General features: G+C 40.8%; 2 protein-coding genes across 4 annotated transcripts in view; one reads left to right on the top strand and one right to left on the bottom strand.

Moving 5' to 3' along the window:
- The window catches only part of aga (aspartylglucosaminidase), a 72045-nt gene extending 65607 nt beyond the window's left edge, over window positions 1-6438 (top strand). Inside the window, exons 8-10 of the mRNA XM_034182115.1 lie at window positions 1783-1916; window positions 6053-6177; window positions 6300-6438. Coding sequence (XP_034038006.1) covers window positions 1783-1916; window positions 6053-6153 — 235 coding nt within the window. The 3' untranslated portion in view covers window positions 6154-6177; window positions 6300-6438. The remainder of the gene's footprint in view (window positions 1-1782; window positions 1917-6052; window positions 6178-6299) is intronic.
- The window catches only part of neil3 (nei-like DNA glycosylase 3), a 43321-nt gene that overhangs the window by 12755 nt on the left and 12296 nt on the right, over window positions 1-18270 (bottom strand). The window lies entirely within an intron of this gene.

The raw sequence follows: 18270 nt of genomic DNA, 5'->3' as shown, positions 1-18270 counted from the left end.
CAAATCAGATCTGCTCGTTAGTCTGCATCTAAAAAGGAGTGATCACACCTTGGAGAGCTGTTGCACCAAGTGGACTGACATGAATCATGGCTCCAACACGAGAGATGTCAATTGAAACAAAGGAGAGGATTATCAAACTCTTAAAAGAGGGTAAATCATCACGCAATGTTGCAAAAGATGTTGGTTGTTCACAGTCAGCTGTGTCTAAACTCTGGACCAAATACAAACAACATGGGAAGGTTGTTAAAGGCAAACATACTGGCAAACCAAGGAAGACATCAAAGCGTCAAGACAGAAAACTTAAAGCAATATGTCTCAAAAATCGAAAATGCACAACAAAACAAATGAGGACGAATGGGAGGAAACTGGAGTCAACGTCTGTGACCGAACTGTAAGAAACCGCCTAAAGGAAATGGGATTTACATACAGAAAAGCTAAACGAAAGCCATCATTAACACCTAAACAGAAAAAAACAAGGTTACAATGGGCTAAGGAAAAGCAATCGTGGACTGTGGATGACTGGATGAAAGTCGTATTCAGTGATGAATCTCGAATCTGCATTGGGCAAGGTGATGATGCTGGAACTTTTGTTTGGTGCTGTTCCAATGAGATTTATAAAGATGACTGCCTGAAGAGAACATGTAAATTTCCACAGTCATTGATGATATGGGGCTGCATGTCAGGTAAAGGCACTGGGGAGATGGCTGTCATTACATCATCAATAAATGCACAAGTTTACGTTGATATTTTGGACACTTTTCTTATCCCATCAATTGAAAGGATGTTTGGGGATGATGAAATCATTTTCAAGATGATAATGCAACTTGCCATAGAGCAAAACTGTGAAAACATTCCTTGCTAAAAGACACATAGGGTCAATGTCATGGCCGGCAAATAGTCCGGATCTTAATCCAATTGAAAATCTTTGGTGGAAGTTGAAGAAAATGGTCCATGACAAGGCTCCAACCTGCAAAGCTGATCTGGCAACAGCAATCAGAGAAAGTTGGAGCCAGATTGAAGAGTACTGTTTGTCACTCATTAAGTCCATGCCTCAGAGACTGCAAGCTGTTATAAAAGCCAGTGGTGGTGCAACAAAATACTAGTGATGTGTTGGAGCGTTCTTTTGTTTTTCATGATTCCATAATTTTTTCCTCAGAATTGAGTGATTCCATATTTTTTTTTCCCTCTGCTTGGTGTAAAAAAGTAACCATTACTGACTGCCACAATTTTTTTTCCTGATTTCTTATAGTGTTTCTTAAAGCCAGAAAGTTGCCATTTGAAATGACTTTAGTTTTGTGTCAAGTCTGTGATCTGCTTTTTTTCTACAAAATTAAACAACTGAATGAACATCCTCCGAGGCCGGTGATTCCATAATTTTTGGCAGGGGTTGTATATCAGACCCTACATTTGCTCACAAGACAATTTCTTTAACATTCCAAGAATTATGTGACTCTGGCGAGTTTTAACATGAAACTACATGTAACAGAATTTGCACATAAGTACCCCTGCTGTCTCTAGATTAAGTAATTTTGGTGACTAAATTACTCAGATTTTTTCCCCCATTAATGTACACTTGAATGTCTGAATGTGCTGTAACCAGTCTACTTCATAGTGTGTCAAGATGTGAAGCAGTGCGAAGCTTTGACTTCTTTAATCAGTGTTGTATTGACATATTTATCCCATGCCGTAATCACAAGCAGATCCCCGTCACCATCTTGGTTGGTGGCCTTGACAGCACTTGTTAGTGCGGCTCATGTGTACTGCCTGTAATCCTGCCAACAGTTACTTGGCTGTGGAACTGATGAGAGCCGGGGCAGATCCCTCGTCAGCCTGCAAGACGGCCGTTTCTAGAATCAAGAGGCATTACCCGCAGTTCTTTGGAGCCGTCATCTGTGCTAACACAATGGGCCATTATGGTGAGTGCGAAGGATCAGAAATCAAAACTCTGCAGCTCCTGGCAGAGGAGCTAAGATATACACCTACAGTACAGATATATATTTATTTATAGACAAACTGACTAGAGTCAACTTTATTCCAATTACTATAATAAATTCAGATTAAAAGCTATAAAGGCACTCTGCATTCATGTAATATTTTTATAAACAAAGAAAAAACTAAAAAAAGCTAAAGTATTCACCAGGTGTCATCAGATTTATTACCTTTTATTCCGGACTGTAAGTCTCACTGGAGTACAAGTCGCATTTATTTTTTAAATGTATATTTAACAAGAATTCAAGAAAAATCAATTTATAACAATTTGGAAAGAGGATTCCGTCACACAGTAGCCTAAAGAACATGGGCTAAATATCTTTAATGTCATGTTTGTTTTTGCTGTTATGATTATGTGCTGACCTGTGATTTTCATGCATCATTACACTTTTTAATATACTGTATGAGACACTTCACAGTATAACTGACAGGACCTCCCAACTATTTAAACTACTAAACTATTGCAGAAAATATGGTACTTAATTCTGCAAAGAAACATTAACCAGCAGTTGCAAGTTAAACCACCATGATGGAGCTATTCTGCTGAAAACAGGTAAAAATATTGTGATCGTAGGACCTTTGTGGCCGGGACAGCGGTGGGATCGAATCCCGGATGGTTCGCACTAAAGACCATTCCTCTACCAGGTCAGCCAAAGGGAAATTCCCCGTTAGCCAAGCTACCGGGAACGTCTTTTCAATCAGGATCCAGGACCTTCATCCTGCTACATATCTCCCCACCATTTTTGACTTTGTCCTGAAGTCACAGGTGCATTTAAGCATGTTCTGTGACTACCCACAAAAGGCTGACAACGCCAGTTGTGACCGTAGGACCTTTGTGGCCGGGACAGCGGTGGGATCGACGGTTCGCACTAAAGACCATTCCTCTACCAGGTCAGCCAAAGGGGAATTCCTCGTTAGCCAAGCTAGCGGGAATGTCTTTTCAATCAGGATCCAGATCCTTCATCCTGCTACAATATGTTAAGAGGTCCTGGTCAGAAATATTGGCACTTCTGTATCTTAAATAAAATATTAAAATAAGAAATTGAAAAACTGAATATGTACAAAAATATTTGCAAATAAACCAATTTGATATAATTTTAAAAATTTGTACTTTGTCCAGTTCTGCCCCCCTCACCCACACACAGCCACAGAAGCCTACACCTCCATCGGTCATCTTCACTCACTCGTCGTCTTGTGTGCCATTAATGCTCCTTTCACACCGGGGCTGCTCCCAGTTGCGTCGTGTGTCGTCATGACGCCACGTGGCAGCAACCTAGTGCCGAGACGATGCAGCTCGGCGCCACAACAGCACAAGGGGCACAAAGGACAAAGCAAATCGGACGCCAAAAATGAAACATGTTTAATTTTTTAGCATCCTATGCTCAACGCAGAAATTAACGCAGCGCAAGTCAGAGCAACAGGACGGTACTCAACGTGACTGGAAGCCACACCCTCACAAGACAATGTTACCACCAATTTATGATTCCTGCTGTGTTCCATTGTTCCTGAAGTATAAATCATGCAGGATTGTTTTTATACCGTGTACACAATGCAGGAAAAAACACGCTCAAAAAAGAGCACAGAAAAAAAAAATGCTGATTGCAGCAGCTGCTCCTTTTCATAAAGGAGCAGGAGCAAACACTTTTGTGAGAAGACTCTCACAAGTGTTTAAATAAAATCCATAAGTCCTGCTCACAGACTGATTGCCAGAGACAGGACATGTCCACGTCAGGTATAACTCCAGAAATCTCCACATTTACTCATGGATGGTTCGTTCGCACGCGTGCGCATCTCGCGGTCAAAGGAGGAAAGATAAAATATAACTCAGAGCGCAGTCCTGCAGCCCTGCACAAGAACAAATATAAACTACAAGAGAAATCAGAGTGCAGTCTGTCTGCAGCCAAACTGTGCACTCTGATTCCTCTGTGTAGAACCTGGAGGCTGCGTTCTCACCTTCTCTCTGCCCCCTGCTGCGTGCACCTGACGCAGATATCCCTGCGTCGTCATGATGCAACAGGAAGCAACTTGAAGCAGCCCCCGTGTGAAAGGGGCTTAACTTTTTTTTTTTTTTTTTTTTAAAGTACAGAACAGCATTTTGTTTGTGTTGTTCAGGAACTGAACTTTTACTTTTACTTTTTTAAATACTGATTGGTTTTATTTCTGAACATACTTTAATTTCTGTATTTAAAATACAGGGTTGCCAATATTTTTAACAGGGCTGTGAAATGAAAATTGTGAAATCCAAGGAAAATTTGCAGGGGTCTTGGGGGGTACAGCTCCCCAGGAGCCGGGGTCCAATGATACTTTTTCAGCATCTCCTGGAAGAACAAATCTCAAAATTAGTGGATATTTAAATGATCCTATATTCAATCTTATATTTGACCTGTCAGTGATGATGTTGAAATAACAGAATAAGACATGGAAGTAGGACCTGGAATGATTTTCCTTTTAATTGTAAACCAAATTATGCATTAACTCAGAACAATTAAACTACATGAAATTTATGAAGACTGAAAAGACTGTTACAGCATTTCAAAAACCACAGCTAAAGCTTATAGAATATTTGGAAAATCATGGTAAAATATCATTAAAGCTTACAGTAAAAAGTCACTTATATTCTTGTGTAAATTCATGCAGCCTAAATCCATTCAAAGCCACAATGTCTTTTTTACAATGAAAGAAAGTCTAGATTAGTGAAAAAAGTCACATAATCTTGTCTAAAATCCTGTTTGAACAGCAGAATGTTTATTTTCCAGAGAGAGAAAGATTCTTACCGTGTTTACTGAGTGAACGCAGTTCACTTTTCCCGTTTATCTTTTAGGTGTGTTGATGAAGCCAGCGACAGTTCCACGGATTCTTGTCCTGATAAGACTTTTTCAAACCGTCTTTCTCGGCATCTTCTCTCTGTGTGATGTTGGTCCGTGACACAGACATGCTGCACAAATCTTCTTTAAAAACTTGAAAGCTCTAAAGGTTTGGGATGTCCACATGCTAAGTTTAGCTTCAGCGTCTTGCAGGAGCCACACAGCGTCGCCGCAGCAGCCAATCAGTCCTGCTTTACGTCAACTGTCGTAACAGCTACGCTTTGAGTGGCATTCTTCCTCCGCGAAACTCCCCGGATCCGAGGAAACTGATTTGTATCTGTAACACACAGATCAGTGTCCGCGGACTTATAAAACTTACACGACCTTGTAAAAAAAGAGAACGCTTTGCGATAAGCATTTTAAAAACTCAGTGATGTTCATGATTAAAGAGTACATCACGAACCCCCCCCCCCCCCCATGATGAAATCCGCGGAATCCCGCAGATCCACGGAGTTTTCACAGCCCTGTTTTAAACCAAGACCTACTGTTTCTCACATTTAGCTATTTGATGTCAGTTTATGCAGAGTGAGGTAAAGTATCTAATTCAGTCTCTCTGTTGTAGCACCATTAAAAAACATGTTTAAATAAGATTATCTCTGTGAAAACAGGTTAATATTAAATTACAGTTCAGAATGTTAATATCCACTTCAAGCCAGTATAAATGCAGTTTAAAAAGGGGTAAAGCATTTAAATACACAAAAATCCAATCTATATTTGGTGTAGAACAGTTTTCCAACTAGTCAAAATACTTTCTTGATTACAACAGCAAAGCAGCAGAATCTCACATTTGATAATTAAAATTTGTCCAGAATGTAGTTAAATACTTTAATGTTAAAATATTGGCATTATATATTTGATTCTGTCATTGTTTCACAGATTCACAACAAGTCCGTAACTCTTTCGTTGGTCAATGACAAACATTTAGGTCCACACGTGTTTGGACTGACAGTTTAGTTTCTATGTTTATCTTCCTACAACAGCAAATAAAGAGTTGCAGGACTATGAGCTCAGAGAGAGAATTGTTGGTTCTAATTTACAAATTGCACGAACGGTGTCAAACCTTGCAGCACTGACAGCACATCAAGATACAGGCAACATTTTAATGCCACAAATAAACAGGCCACTAATAACTAGCATGAGTAAAGTTCTGCTTGTTCAGCAGCAGTAATTAATTCAGTTTGTTTCTTTAATCTCCAAAGGTGCAGCGTGCAACAAAGTCCCTGGATTCTCCCAGTTCGACTACATGGTGTCAGACTCCACTTCGGATACACCGCTCCTGAAATCTGTGAACTGCTTTTAAATGTTTAGTGGGAACAGTATTTCTCTCTCTCTCTGTGTGTGTGTGTGTGTGTGTGTGTGTGTGTGTGTGTGTGTGTGTGTGTGTGTGTGTGTGTGTTGTGTGTGTGTGTGTTGTGTGTGTGTGTGTGTGTGTGTGTGTGTGTGTGTGTGTGTGTGGAATATGAACAGTCTTCACAATGTGTGTAATTTAAAGTACACTTCCATTTTCACTGTCATTGCTTTATGTTGTTGGGATCCTTCATTACCTCATAACTCGTTCTTTCCGTGATGACAAACATTTAAAACACCATGGTCAGACAATATAATTAACTGGTAACAAAGACAAAATTGTACAAATTTGCAGGTATTTGCATATTTTTTTAGCTGAAATTGCACACTGAGCCTCGTTAGATATGCTGCTTAATTTGCATGTGTTCACGATATGAACACATAAGCCTCATTGTTAAGTAAACAGACATTAACAGCCAGAGTGGACAAACAGCCCTGGTTCATGCTCTGCCCACTGGAAAAAGTCACACTGTTTACCCTTTCTGAAGCTGCAGGTGAAGAACTTGCGGCCGTTATTTGGTCCAAGCTTTAGAACTGTCCTCATTAAGCAGCGTTTCCCATGGTGACAAAGAGGGAAGTGCAAGTCAGCCCACTGCCAACACAGAAAACACATTTCAAACAATTATCTCGGGGCATTCAAATGAATACAAACCTTCAAATGAATGTGTGAAGGTCAAAATGTCTTAGAACTAAAAAAAAATCAAATAAACTTGCACATTCATTGCAGCAGCGACACTTTGTAATTTTACCTCAAAGAAGTTGCACTTGGTCTCTCTGGGAAGCGAGCAGACATAGAACCGTCGGCCCTTATTCTCCCCCTCCTTGTGGACTGCTCTGAGAAGAGCCGGGCGATGATGGGATGTGCAACGAGGCACAGTGGGGTTGGGAGGACTGGACAACTCCAGCTTGGTGCGTCAGTTTTTGGTATGCTATCAGAATGAAAGAAAATCTTATTAACATAATGGGAAAATAAACCACGAATAAGATTATTTACTGTATCGATAGTTTCCTACTACACATATTTGTAAAGCTTTTTTAACAGTACTTAAAAAAAGTCTTTAGTCAGATCCTTTGAAAAATCCCACTCATCTTCCTGAAGCTGGAAAAATAAAACGTGTCTTATTATAAACTTATTCATGAATAGCAAAGCAAGAGATTTACTCCCTTGAGTTGGGGGTTCTGCTTTGAGCATTGTTACTGAGAAAGGGGCCGTGATCAATTCTCATGTTCTTGGATGGGTGACTGTAGGAGGCCAGTGATTCCCCATCGGAACGCTCGGCACTTTGCTTCTGCCATCCACCAGAGCATAATTGGGGCTTGTTGTCCCTTGGCAGACGCTGTATTTATATAAACCTTGCTGTACCGCCACTGAATTCAAATGAGTGCCTACTGGGAAGACTGTGGAGTTTACAGGCTTTGGTTTTTTGCTCACATCAGACAAAACAAGGGTAGATGTCCCAAATGCAGACCTCCAGTTGAGTTTGAGCTCCTCTTGTGGCTTCTGGAAGGCAGTGCAGGGGTATTTAATCAAATCCGTGGTGAGGAGTGACGCTTCAGTGCTAATGCCGTCTTTGTGGACTGTGGACAGAGAAGCAGAACGGAAACATTTTCAGTTCAGCAGCTGCAGTTTATTCCAATGCACGAATTGGTCTCATAAATTCTGGTTGCTGTTAGCTTTAAGTGGTGAGCTTGTCATAAAATTTACCACTAAGCAGCAGACAGCTGTGCAGTTTAGTCAATTAAAATGTCATACAATCTGTTATGCTGATGAAGACCCGAACCAAAGCTATGAAATGCATCTCCATATAATCTGTCAAAATAAGTACCTGTTTCTGTAACGTTTAACTACGCTACCTGACATCAGAGTCATTAGGTGGCAACTGTAAATTTATCGTTGCTCACTCAACAACTAACCATTAATGTCACTGTGAACAAGGTACTTAACCCCCAACTGCTCGGTGGAACTGCACTAAAAAGCAAAAGTGCACCTTAAGAAAGATAGTTTTAAAAGTTCAAGCCTTCAGGATTTCACAAAATTTGTTTGTCTGCACTCAACAGAGTTATACTGGGCCATTAAATTAAATGTCGAGATTGATACTGCACAGGATTTTGCACACGTCGGGCTGCCAACAGATAATTGTGTCACACTGACGGCACAAAGAGAGATTATGGAATTAAATATCTAAATGTGGCAATAAACATCTGAGATAGGTTAATTTACACAACATCAGTTAAGCGGCTTAATCTTACTGTTGAAATGTGATGTGAAAAACAACATTTACTGACGCGATGTTCAGGGAACAATACTCTATCAGAGGTAGATTCGCTGAAGGAGTAATACCTCCAGCTAAAGAAACGCCGAGGCATACAGTAGGGTAAGAAGTATTTAGTCAGTCCCTGATTGTGCAAATTCTCCTACTTAGAAAGATGAGAGATGTCTGTAATTTTCAACATAGGTACACTTCAACTATGAGAGACAAAATGAGAAAAAAAAATCCAGAAAATCACATTGTGGGATTTTTAAAGAATTTATTTGTAAATTATGGTGGAAAATAAGTATTTGGTCACCCACAAACAAGCAAGATTTCTGGCTCTTACAGATCTGTAACAACGTCTTTAAGAAGCTCTTCTGTCCTCCACCTGTTGTCTGTATTAATGGCACCTGTTGGAACTCGTTATCTGTATAAAAGACACCTGTCCACAGCCTGAAAGAGTCAGACTCCAAACTCAACCATGGCCAAGACCAAAGACCTGTCAAAGGACACCAGGAAGAAAATTGTAGATGTGCACCAGGCTGGGAAGAGTGAATCTACAATAGTCAAGCAGGTTGGTGTGAATAAATCAACTGTAGAAAATGGAAGACATACAAGACCATTGATAATCTCCCTCGATCTGGGGCTACATGCAAGATCTCATCCCATGGGGTCAAAATGATCATGAGAACGGTGAACAAAAATCCTAGAACGACATGGAAGGACCTAATGAATGACCTCCAGAGAGCTGGGGCCAAAGTAACAAAGGCTACGCACAGAGGGACTCAAATCCTGCAGTGCCAGGCGTGTTCCCCCTGTTTAAGCCAGTACGTGTCCAGGCCCATCTGAAGTTTGCCAGAGAGCATATGGATGAGTCCAGAAGAGGATTGGGAGAATATCATGTTGCCAGATGAAAGAAAAATAGAACACTCTGGTAAAAACTCGTTGTGTTTGGAGGAAGAAGAATGTGTTGCATTCCAAGAACACCAAATCTACTGTGAAGCATGGGGGTGGAAACATCATGCTTTGGGGCTGTTTTTCTGCAAGGGGACAGGACGACTGATCCATGTTATGGGAAGCATTAAGGTGGCCATGTATCGTGAGATTTTAAGCCAAACCCTCCTTCCATCAGTGACAGCATTGAAGATGCAACATGGCTGGGTCTTCCCAGCATGACAATGATCCCAAACACACCACTCAGGCAACGAAGGAGTGGCTCCATAAAAAGCATTTCAAGGTCCTGGAGTGGCCAAGCCAGTCTCCAGACCTCAACCCCATAGAAAATTTGTTGAGGGAGTTGAAAGTCCATGTTGCCCAGCGACAGCCCCAAACATCACTGCTCTAGAGGAGATCTGCATGGAGGAATGGGCCCAAAATACCAGCTACAGTGTGCAAACCTGGTGAGACTTACAGGAAATGTTTGACCTCTGTCATTGCCAACAAAGGATATGTTACAAAGTACTGAGTTGAACTTTGTTATTGACCAAATACTTATTTTCCACCATAATTTACAAATATTTTTTTTAAAATCCTACAATGTGATTTCCTGGATTTTTTTCCTCATTTTGTCTCTCACAGTTTGAAGTGTACCTATGTTGAAAATTACAGACCTCTCCCATCTTTTAAGTAGGAGAACTTGCGCAGTCAGGGGCTGACTAATTTTTTTTTTTTTTTGCCCACTGTATACCCTGCAAAAGTCCATCACCTCTAGTTCATTAACATGAGAACTGAAACAATAAAATCCACCAAATTCTAACTCACCATAGTAAAAAGCGCACACAACGAAGACAAACTTTGACGCACCAGATTGTAACGTTTTGCTTATGTAATACTCCACAGACAAGCCTGCCACCTGCTGAAGTGACGATGAATTAGGAGCATTTGTGGCTGTCAGTGAGAGAAAGACTGCTTCTATCTCTGTCTCTCTCAACATGTGTTTTAATGTTACGTGTAGCTCAAATGAGCTTATTTGACAGCAACTGATAAAATTAAAATGGACATCGACTTTGTATAACAACCCGCAATTGGACTTTCTCACTCTTGATTTAAACTTGATCGGTTTTGCACGGTTGTACATTTTCTGACTTGTTATTGTTAGAAAGGCCTAAACAGTGGGTCACCCCCTCTGAGTCTGGGTCTGCTTGAGGTTTCTTCCTCAAAAACCACCAGAATTTTTTTGAGGGTTTTCTCATCACTGTTGCCTGTGTGATTGCTCGTGAAGTGCATTGGGGCAACTTTTGTTGTGATTTGGCGCTGTATAAATAAATTGAATTGGATATGAGTTTCTTTCATTTCCAAAGCCTCGGTCAGGTGCCCACCAAAGACACCACTGGTTAATTATACAAATGTATGTTTATGGCTGTATTTCCAAAACACTTTTAAAGTGTTGGTGGTTGTATGAATCCTTTAAATGGCTACGCATAACAGGTTTATAACTCGAACGTGTCTGGCTGGTCTGTGTTTTACAGATATTCTGTTTATTAGAACAAGGATGTTATCTCAAACAGCAGGATGAAATAGTGACAAAATGAGAGACTGGTATATAAGCAGCCAACTTGTAGCATAGCCAAAAACACCAATTTCACAAGACCTCAACTTTTACAAAATTCTCAAATGATGAAAATCATGATTCAATTACAGAACAACTTGGGTTTGGTGCCTTCAGCGAACCAGTAAAAACAAACAAAAAAAAAACCCCCTAAAATTAATTGTACCATTTTATCTCTCAAGAACAGAAATTCAACTTCAGTGGCTGAAGATGGAATATGTTACTCACCATGAGGTCTTGGACTGAGACAGGCATCACAGGATTTAGCTGCTGGCTGGTTGATGAGCGGTGCACAGCTGACAGATCCAGTCCTTTTCCTCAGGCTTCGCCACATTATCATTGGTTCTGCTATTGTGGTCCAAGCAAACAAAAGTGTTTCTGACCGGCAGTTTTCTGGATATTATAAATACAGAATAACAAGAGTAGTTTATGTTATCATGCATTTATTTACTAATGCCAAAAATAATAAGGTGACGCATACACAAAAACAGTTTGTCAACAGAGAGGCACTCGCTGGAGAGCACGCCTGTCATGATACCAAACGCCTCATACTGTTATATACAGTCAGGTTCATAAGAACTTGGATAGTGACCATTTTTATAATTTTGCTTGTGCACACTACTACAATGGAACTGAAATGAAACAGTCAACAGGCACTCGAAGTGTAGATAGTTAGCTTTAATTCAAGGAGTTTAACTATTCAAAGACATACGTGACCTACTGAGGAAATATGGGCATTATATATGTAGTGTAGGGATAGATCGATAATCAGCTGGGTGGATAATCTACATCGGCTGATTATCCCTCTGGGTGCTCTGTAGGGATAGACCGATAATCGTCTGGGCCGATAATTAGCCTGGGGCGATACACAGCCAATATCGGCCGAGCCGATTATTGGTCTATCCCTAATGTAGTGCTAACATTGTCACAGCTCATAACTAACTGGACAAAAGAAATAAGGGGTTTTTTTTCAACCAAAAATCATAGTTTAATGTATATTTAACATATATTATTATTATTTATTGTATGGCTTTGCCTTACAATATAAAGCGCCTTGGGGCAACTGTTTTATGATTTGGCACTATATAAATAAAATTGATTTTGATTTGATTTAATAGTTGTCTCAAGACAAGGCAGGTGTTGGACGCACAAACATTTACAAGACACTATCTGGAGTAAGCAGTTTTCGAAAACTGAGTGACTATGTAAGAAGACGACTGGTAAGAGAAGCCACCAAGACAACTCTGAAGGAGTGATACCATTTATCAGAAGTGTTTTCATCCAAGAAAATATCTAACATAAACTCATCTCCCATGTGCCTTCTGGCAAACTAACAAAAACTCGACTTACTTTTCTGGAAATCCTTCTCTATACCATTCCATCATGACGCCGTACAACTGGTGATGCAACAGATGTGTGGTGAAGAGCCAAATAAATTTTACTGGCAAAATATGAAACGGACTGGAAGTGCCATGCTGAAATGTCCACTATGGACATGGCTCATGAGAAGCAGATGTTCCACTGGCCATAAATGTCAAATGAAATGTCAAATGTAAAATTTTCTTAAAGTTCAGTTAACACCAGAACAGTTTAACTACATGCAACCCAAGAATGCAAAACTTGGGCACAGATTTTCAGGAACTTTTCTGTTCTACTCTACTGTGGAGAACACAGAATGTTCTCCACAGCAGGAATATGCACACACCATGGCACTTCTGCACCAAATTCCTGCTGTGCACCAGCAGCCCTGAGACGGGGGATGAGATTAAGAAGCAACATGTAAGAAACTGTCTTCTTGTGCTTTGCTCTGTCCTTTCAATATTAATTTCATCTCTTATATGTCTGTGCCACAGCAATGATTTGATGAGACGTTATTTTTCAGGTTGGTTTTTCAGAGAGCACAAAAACACTTCGTCAGACAATACTTTCTGCAAAATTCAGCACCTGTGACGTTTTTCCTCCTTTCACATAAACATCTCACACCACTGTCAAACTTCCACTGCAGCCATTGATATTTTAACATCGGTGTATCTCTGTGAAATGGCTTCATAAAAGATTTGTTTACACTTTTAGCCTTTATTGATGCATCAGATGGAATTGAGAAAGTTGTCCTATAATCCCTCCGTTACAGACTTTCTTCGATTAATAAGCTTTGGAAATGAAAAGAACAAACAAGCTCATTTATTTACCCTTGGTGTCAATCCACAGCGTGAAGTAGATGAGACTCTATGACTCCCCCTAGATGGGACAGCAGTCTCACACAGGTTACTACCCCAGCGAAGGCCAGGACTCGTATACAGCTGGGTAGACTGGGGCAATGCCTATGAATTGTCTTGTCCATATACATAGAGAACGTGACTAGCAATTGAACTGAGATCTACATATTGCTAGCTACCTGCTCTACATCATCAATACATCATCAATCCGTGTCCAGCCCAGATGGAGTACCTGGCAAGGTGCTCAGAGCGTGCGCCTACCAGCTTGCCCCCACCTTCACCAGGATCTTCAACTTCTCTCTGGACCAGGCAGTTATCCCGTCCTGCCTCGAAGCAACCACAATAATACCTGTGCCGAAGAAGTCTCCCATCACCAGCCTGAATGACTACTGTCCGGTGGCCCTTACTCCAGTAGTCATGAAGTGCTTTGAGAGATTAGTTCTCCAGCACATCAAGGTCTATCTTCCTCCAGACTTTGACCCTCACCAGTTCACATACCGTGCGAACAGATCCACGGAGGATGCCATTGCCGTAGCTCTCCACTCTGCGCTGAGCCACCTGGAGCAGCAGCAGAGCTACATTCGGATGCTCTTTGTGGATTACAGTTCAGCCTTCAATACAATAATCCCGGACATTCTCACTACAAAACTGGCCATTCTTGGCCTCCCCCCTCCCACATGTGCCTGGATCAAGGACTTTCTGACCAACCGGCCCCAGACTGTGAGACTTGGCCCCCACCTCTCCTCCACCTGCACTCTGAGCATCGGCTCCCCACAGGGCTATGTGCTGAGGCCCCTCCTATACTGCCTCTACACCTACGACTGCAGTTTGGCCCACCAAAACAACCTGGTCGTCAAGTTTGCTGATGACACCACTGTGGTCGGACTCATCTCTAAGGGTGATGAGACAGCTTATAGAGAGGAGGTCCTGAAGCTGGCAGCCTGGTGTTCAGAGAATAACCTCGCACTGAACACCAAGAAAACCAAGAAAATCATCATTGACCACAGGAAGCACAGCATCGACCCAGCCCCCCTTTTATCAATGGCGAGCGTGTGGAGAGGGTTCACACCTTCAAGTTTCTCGGCGTCCTCATCTCCGATGATATCTCCTGGTCTGTGAACATCACAGCAGTCACCAAGAAGGCTCAGCAGCGGCTACACTTCCTGAGAGTCCTCAGGAAACACAAGCTAGACTCCAACCTGCTGCTGACCTTCTATCGAGCATCCATTCAGAGCCTGCTGAAATACTGCATCACAGTATGGTATGGCAGCTGTACTGCTGCAGACAAGGAGAGGCTCCAGAGAGTCATAAAGACAGCCCAAAAGATCATTGGCTGCCCTCTCCCCCCCCGATGGACATTTACAGCTCCCGCTGCCTTAGCAGAGCCCTAAACATCACTAAAGACAGCTCCCATCCTGGCTTTGAACTGTTTGACCTGATGCCCTCAGGGAAGCACTACAGGTGTATTAAGACCAGAACAAACAGACTCAAGAACAGTTTCTTTCCCAAAGCGGTAACCATCCTGAATTCCTGCATGCACCGACGATAATGTGCAACATTCCATCCCATAATGTGCACTATTTATAATTTTTAACAATGTATATAATAACATACTTATTCTGCAATGTACATACCATCCAGGACCGTGCACCTTACCTTCTAATGTTTACATCGTATATATTTTTTGATACTTATTATTTGATATTGCTGCTTTTCTTCTTACTTGCCTGCACTGACTTTGGAGTTGGCTTTTAATCTCATTGTACATTGTATAATGACAATAAAAGGCATTCTATTCTATTCTAAATAATGTGATGAAATTATGCCTTGCAACAAGCCCATGCATGTCCATTAGATGGCAATGTGTCTTCCTGACACATTGGCAACACAATGACGACATAGGTGGCATGCTGTCTGCATGTCAGGAGTGTGTTCACTCAGATCAACTGTGCTAAAAGGCTAAGCTAATGTTAGCCGATCATTAAACCTTCACAGCAGTTCAGTAAACGTCACATTTTATTTTTACATTATTCTCACCTCGATAAAGCTGCAGAAGTAAACTCTGTTGGGCAAACTGGGCCTTCCCATACATTCAAAAAGTGGGAGATTTCAGACTGAGTGGGTTTGCTCCATCACCCTGGCTGCCTGCCTCGCTCTGCCCAGGAATGATGCCTGAAGGCCGGCTTCTCCGTGCGGACTGGCTCGCTGTCGCAGTTCAATCGATATCCCACCAAGTCGTCAGTCCTCCCTCGGTCGGCATCACTCCAAAGAGTAGCTGAAAAAAGCTTCTCCCAGCAGGGTGATGGGAGAATCGTTGTACTGCTGTTTTTTAAAGCTTTTTTGTGGTTCAGGCGACGCAAATTCAAGAAGGCGATCTCTGAACTTTTTTCAGGTTGTGGAAACAGCCAGAGTGTGACGTAGCAATCCCGCCCCCTTGCCGCTTCCGAAGCGACGTGTCTGACGTCATGCATCTTGGGACACGTTGACGGATTGGCCTGATGAAAAGCCCTTAAATTGTTTCACTCGATTATACGAGTTTGGAGATCGTTTGATACAAATATCGATATCGCGATCGAAATTCGGTTAACTGCACAGCCCTAGGAGCTGCTGTGAGCTGCGCTCGCTTTCTGATCATGTCGTTCTGGAGGAAAGTGAAGTTTGCTCTTTAACGTCTTTATTATTGTTCTTTACAACACTGTCCTCTTTGTTTCAGATTAATATATATAATATGTCTGAAATTCGGTTTGCGTTTATTAAATTCCACGCAGATTAAACGTAACAGACACAGATTATTTGTTATAATTGTTTTAGCAAGTTTTCAGGGTATCATGCACCAGTCTCTTTATTAACGTGACGAAAAGCATAAAAAAAATTACATTTTTGTAGTATAATATTCATTTACAACTGTCATCATGTTGATTCTCTATATGTTGTTGACTGCAGCGACTCTCTGCCATGCAAGGGATTATGGGATACGTCAATAGGGCAAATAGACATGTCCCGTTTTTAAGTTATAAAACATCTATCAGCTGTTTCAGAAGACCATAACAGGTCGGTTTAACATAAAAAAGGTAAATAATACTCACAGCCATATGCTCTTTAGGGTTTTAGCAGGGGAAATTATGATAAGCGAAAGAAAAAAATGAATCAACAAAGCAATGATCGAAGCATTGCTTATTGATGTCAGTGGATCGAATCATTTCTTAATGATACCCGAAAGGAACCGGTTCTCGATACCTATCCCTAATTATGACACACGTGGACCCACTGTGTCATCATGTGTTGTATAGCGTGTCATCATAGGCGAGTTTCCTACCTGGAAGTTAAATGTCTAATCAGTTTGTCTTCATGATTTTCCCTTTTAATTTGGTGACCGGCTCACTTGCAGCATTTTTACAGAGTACAGAATATACTTGGGCTTTTCTGAAGCCTAGGAACATGAAAATGGTCAAAATAGGATAAAAATGGACATTAAATATACCAATTAATCAATTGTGTGTTAGGGTAAACCTGCAGGAGAAAAATATAGGCAGTAAGAAAATGGTTTCATCACAGCACAAGCATTTGCAGTTTAAGCAGAGGTTGAAGATATGAGAAAATGCACCGAGTTGCTCCGAGCATACATGTTAGTGCTCTGACATGAAGCCAGACTATGTTTGACAAGAAGGCAAAGCTGCATTGCCAACAGTCATAAAGGAGAAAAGTAGCAGCGGATTTCAGGAAACTTTTCTCACAGATTGCTTTATCAGCTGTGTAATGCGTTGTAAAGGCTTTAGGCTCTAACCCCACATAAAGCTTTGCTCAAACACAACCCAGGAGGTGTTGAGCCTGTGCCCTGACTGGCAAACACAGTATTATATGTGCATTCATTTCTTCCACCAACGCTCCCATTCCCTGCCAAGCCCATCTGCCTGCAAAGATGGCCTCTCTAATTTACGGTGTATTTTTTTGTGAAAGGCTTCATAAAATGCTGCATGGCCTGGATTTTCAAAGCTTACCTTTGCCTTTAGCTTTTTGAGAGGAGAATATTATGTCTCGAGCTGAGATATATATATATATATATATATATACATATATATATATATATATATACATATACATATATATATACATATATACATATATATATACATATATATCACACACACCCAGAAGTCAATTAATCATTTAAGCAGAATTTAAAATACGTTAAGGTCGAAATAAAAATGAAGCAGATTTATATATATATATATATATATATATATATATATATATATATATATATATATATATATATACACACACTATTTAGCAAAATATCCAAGACAACAGTAAAATGCCTTCATGTAGTGAAAAAATAAGACAAACTCTGCACGCAATATCACAACTTGAAGAAAAATCAACTGTGAAGGAATTACAGCAACTTTTGTCAGTAGTTCCTCGATTTTCATAGCCCATAGGTATTTGGAAAAACTACAATCACTTTTACAGTCGGCTGCAACTAACCATTATATCCATAATTGCTTCATTGATCGATTAGTTTTGATTAATTGTTAGGGCTATAAAGTGTGCCCCCATCCCCCCAAAAAAGGTAAATAATATCCATCAATGCTATCCAGAAGCCAAGATAATGCTTTCAAATGCCACCCCCCCCCCCCCCCCCCACACACACACACACACACACCCCGAAGTACTCCGTTTACTGCCAAGTAGGAGTAAAGCAACTAGTAAAATAAAATATAGTAAAACCCACCTAAACAGTCATCGTGTTATCCGGATATTTGCACTCGCCAGACAAAAGCAAAAGTCCAATGTTTTTGTAGAGTTTTCTATGTAATAAACACCGTATATACCAGATTTTGTACAACAAATTTTCATTTGCATCAGAAAAAAATGTCCCGCCTAATCATAATGTGTTTCCATTAAAAAAACTCTTGCATGTACCAGATAAAGCAGTCTGGACATGCCCAGTAGCAGAGGTATGAAATGAAGTTCAGCACTGACACTCGCCGATTTGAGGATAGTGGGTACCATATTTCCCTGATTAAGAGAGTTTGTTTTTTTCAAACCATGCC

Source organism: Thalassophryne amazonica, chromosome 11 (genome assembly GCF_902500255.1).
Source record: "Thalassophryne amazonica chromosome 11, fThaAma1.1, whole genome shotgun sequence".
In the NCBI taxonomy this organism is placed as follows: Eukaryota; Metazoa; Chordata; class Actinopteri; order Batrachoidiformes; family Batrachoididae; genus Thalassophryne; species Thalassophryne amazonica.
This window is presented reverse-complemented; position numbering and strand designations above follow the sequence as displayed.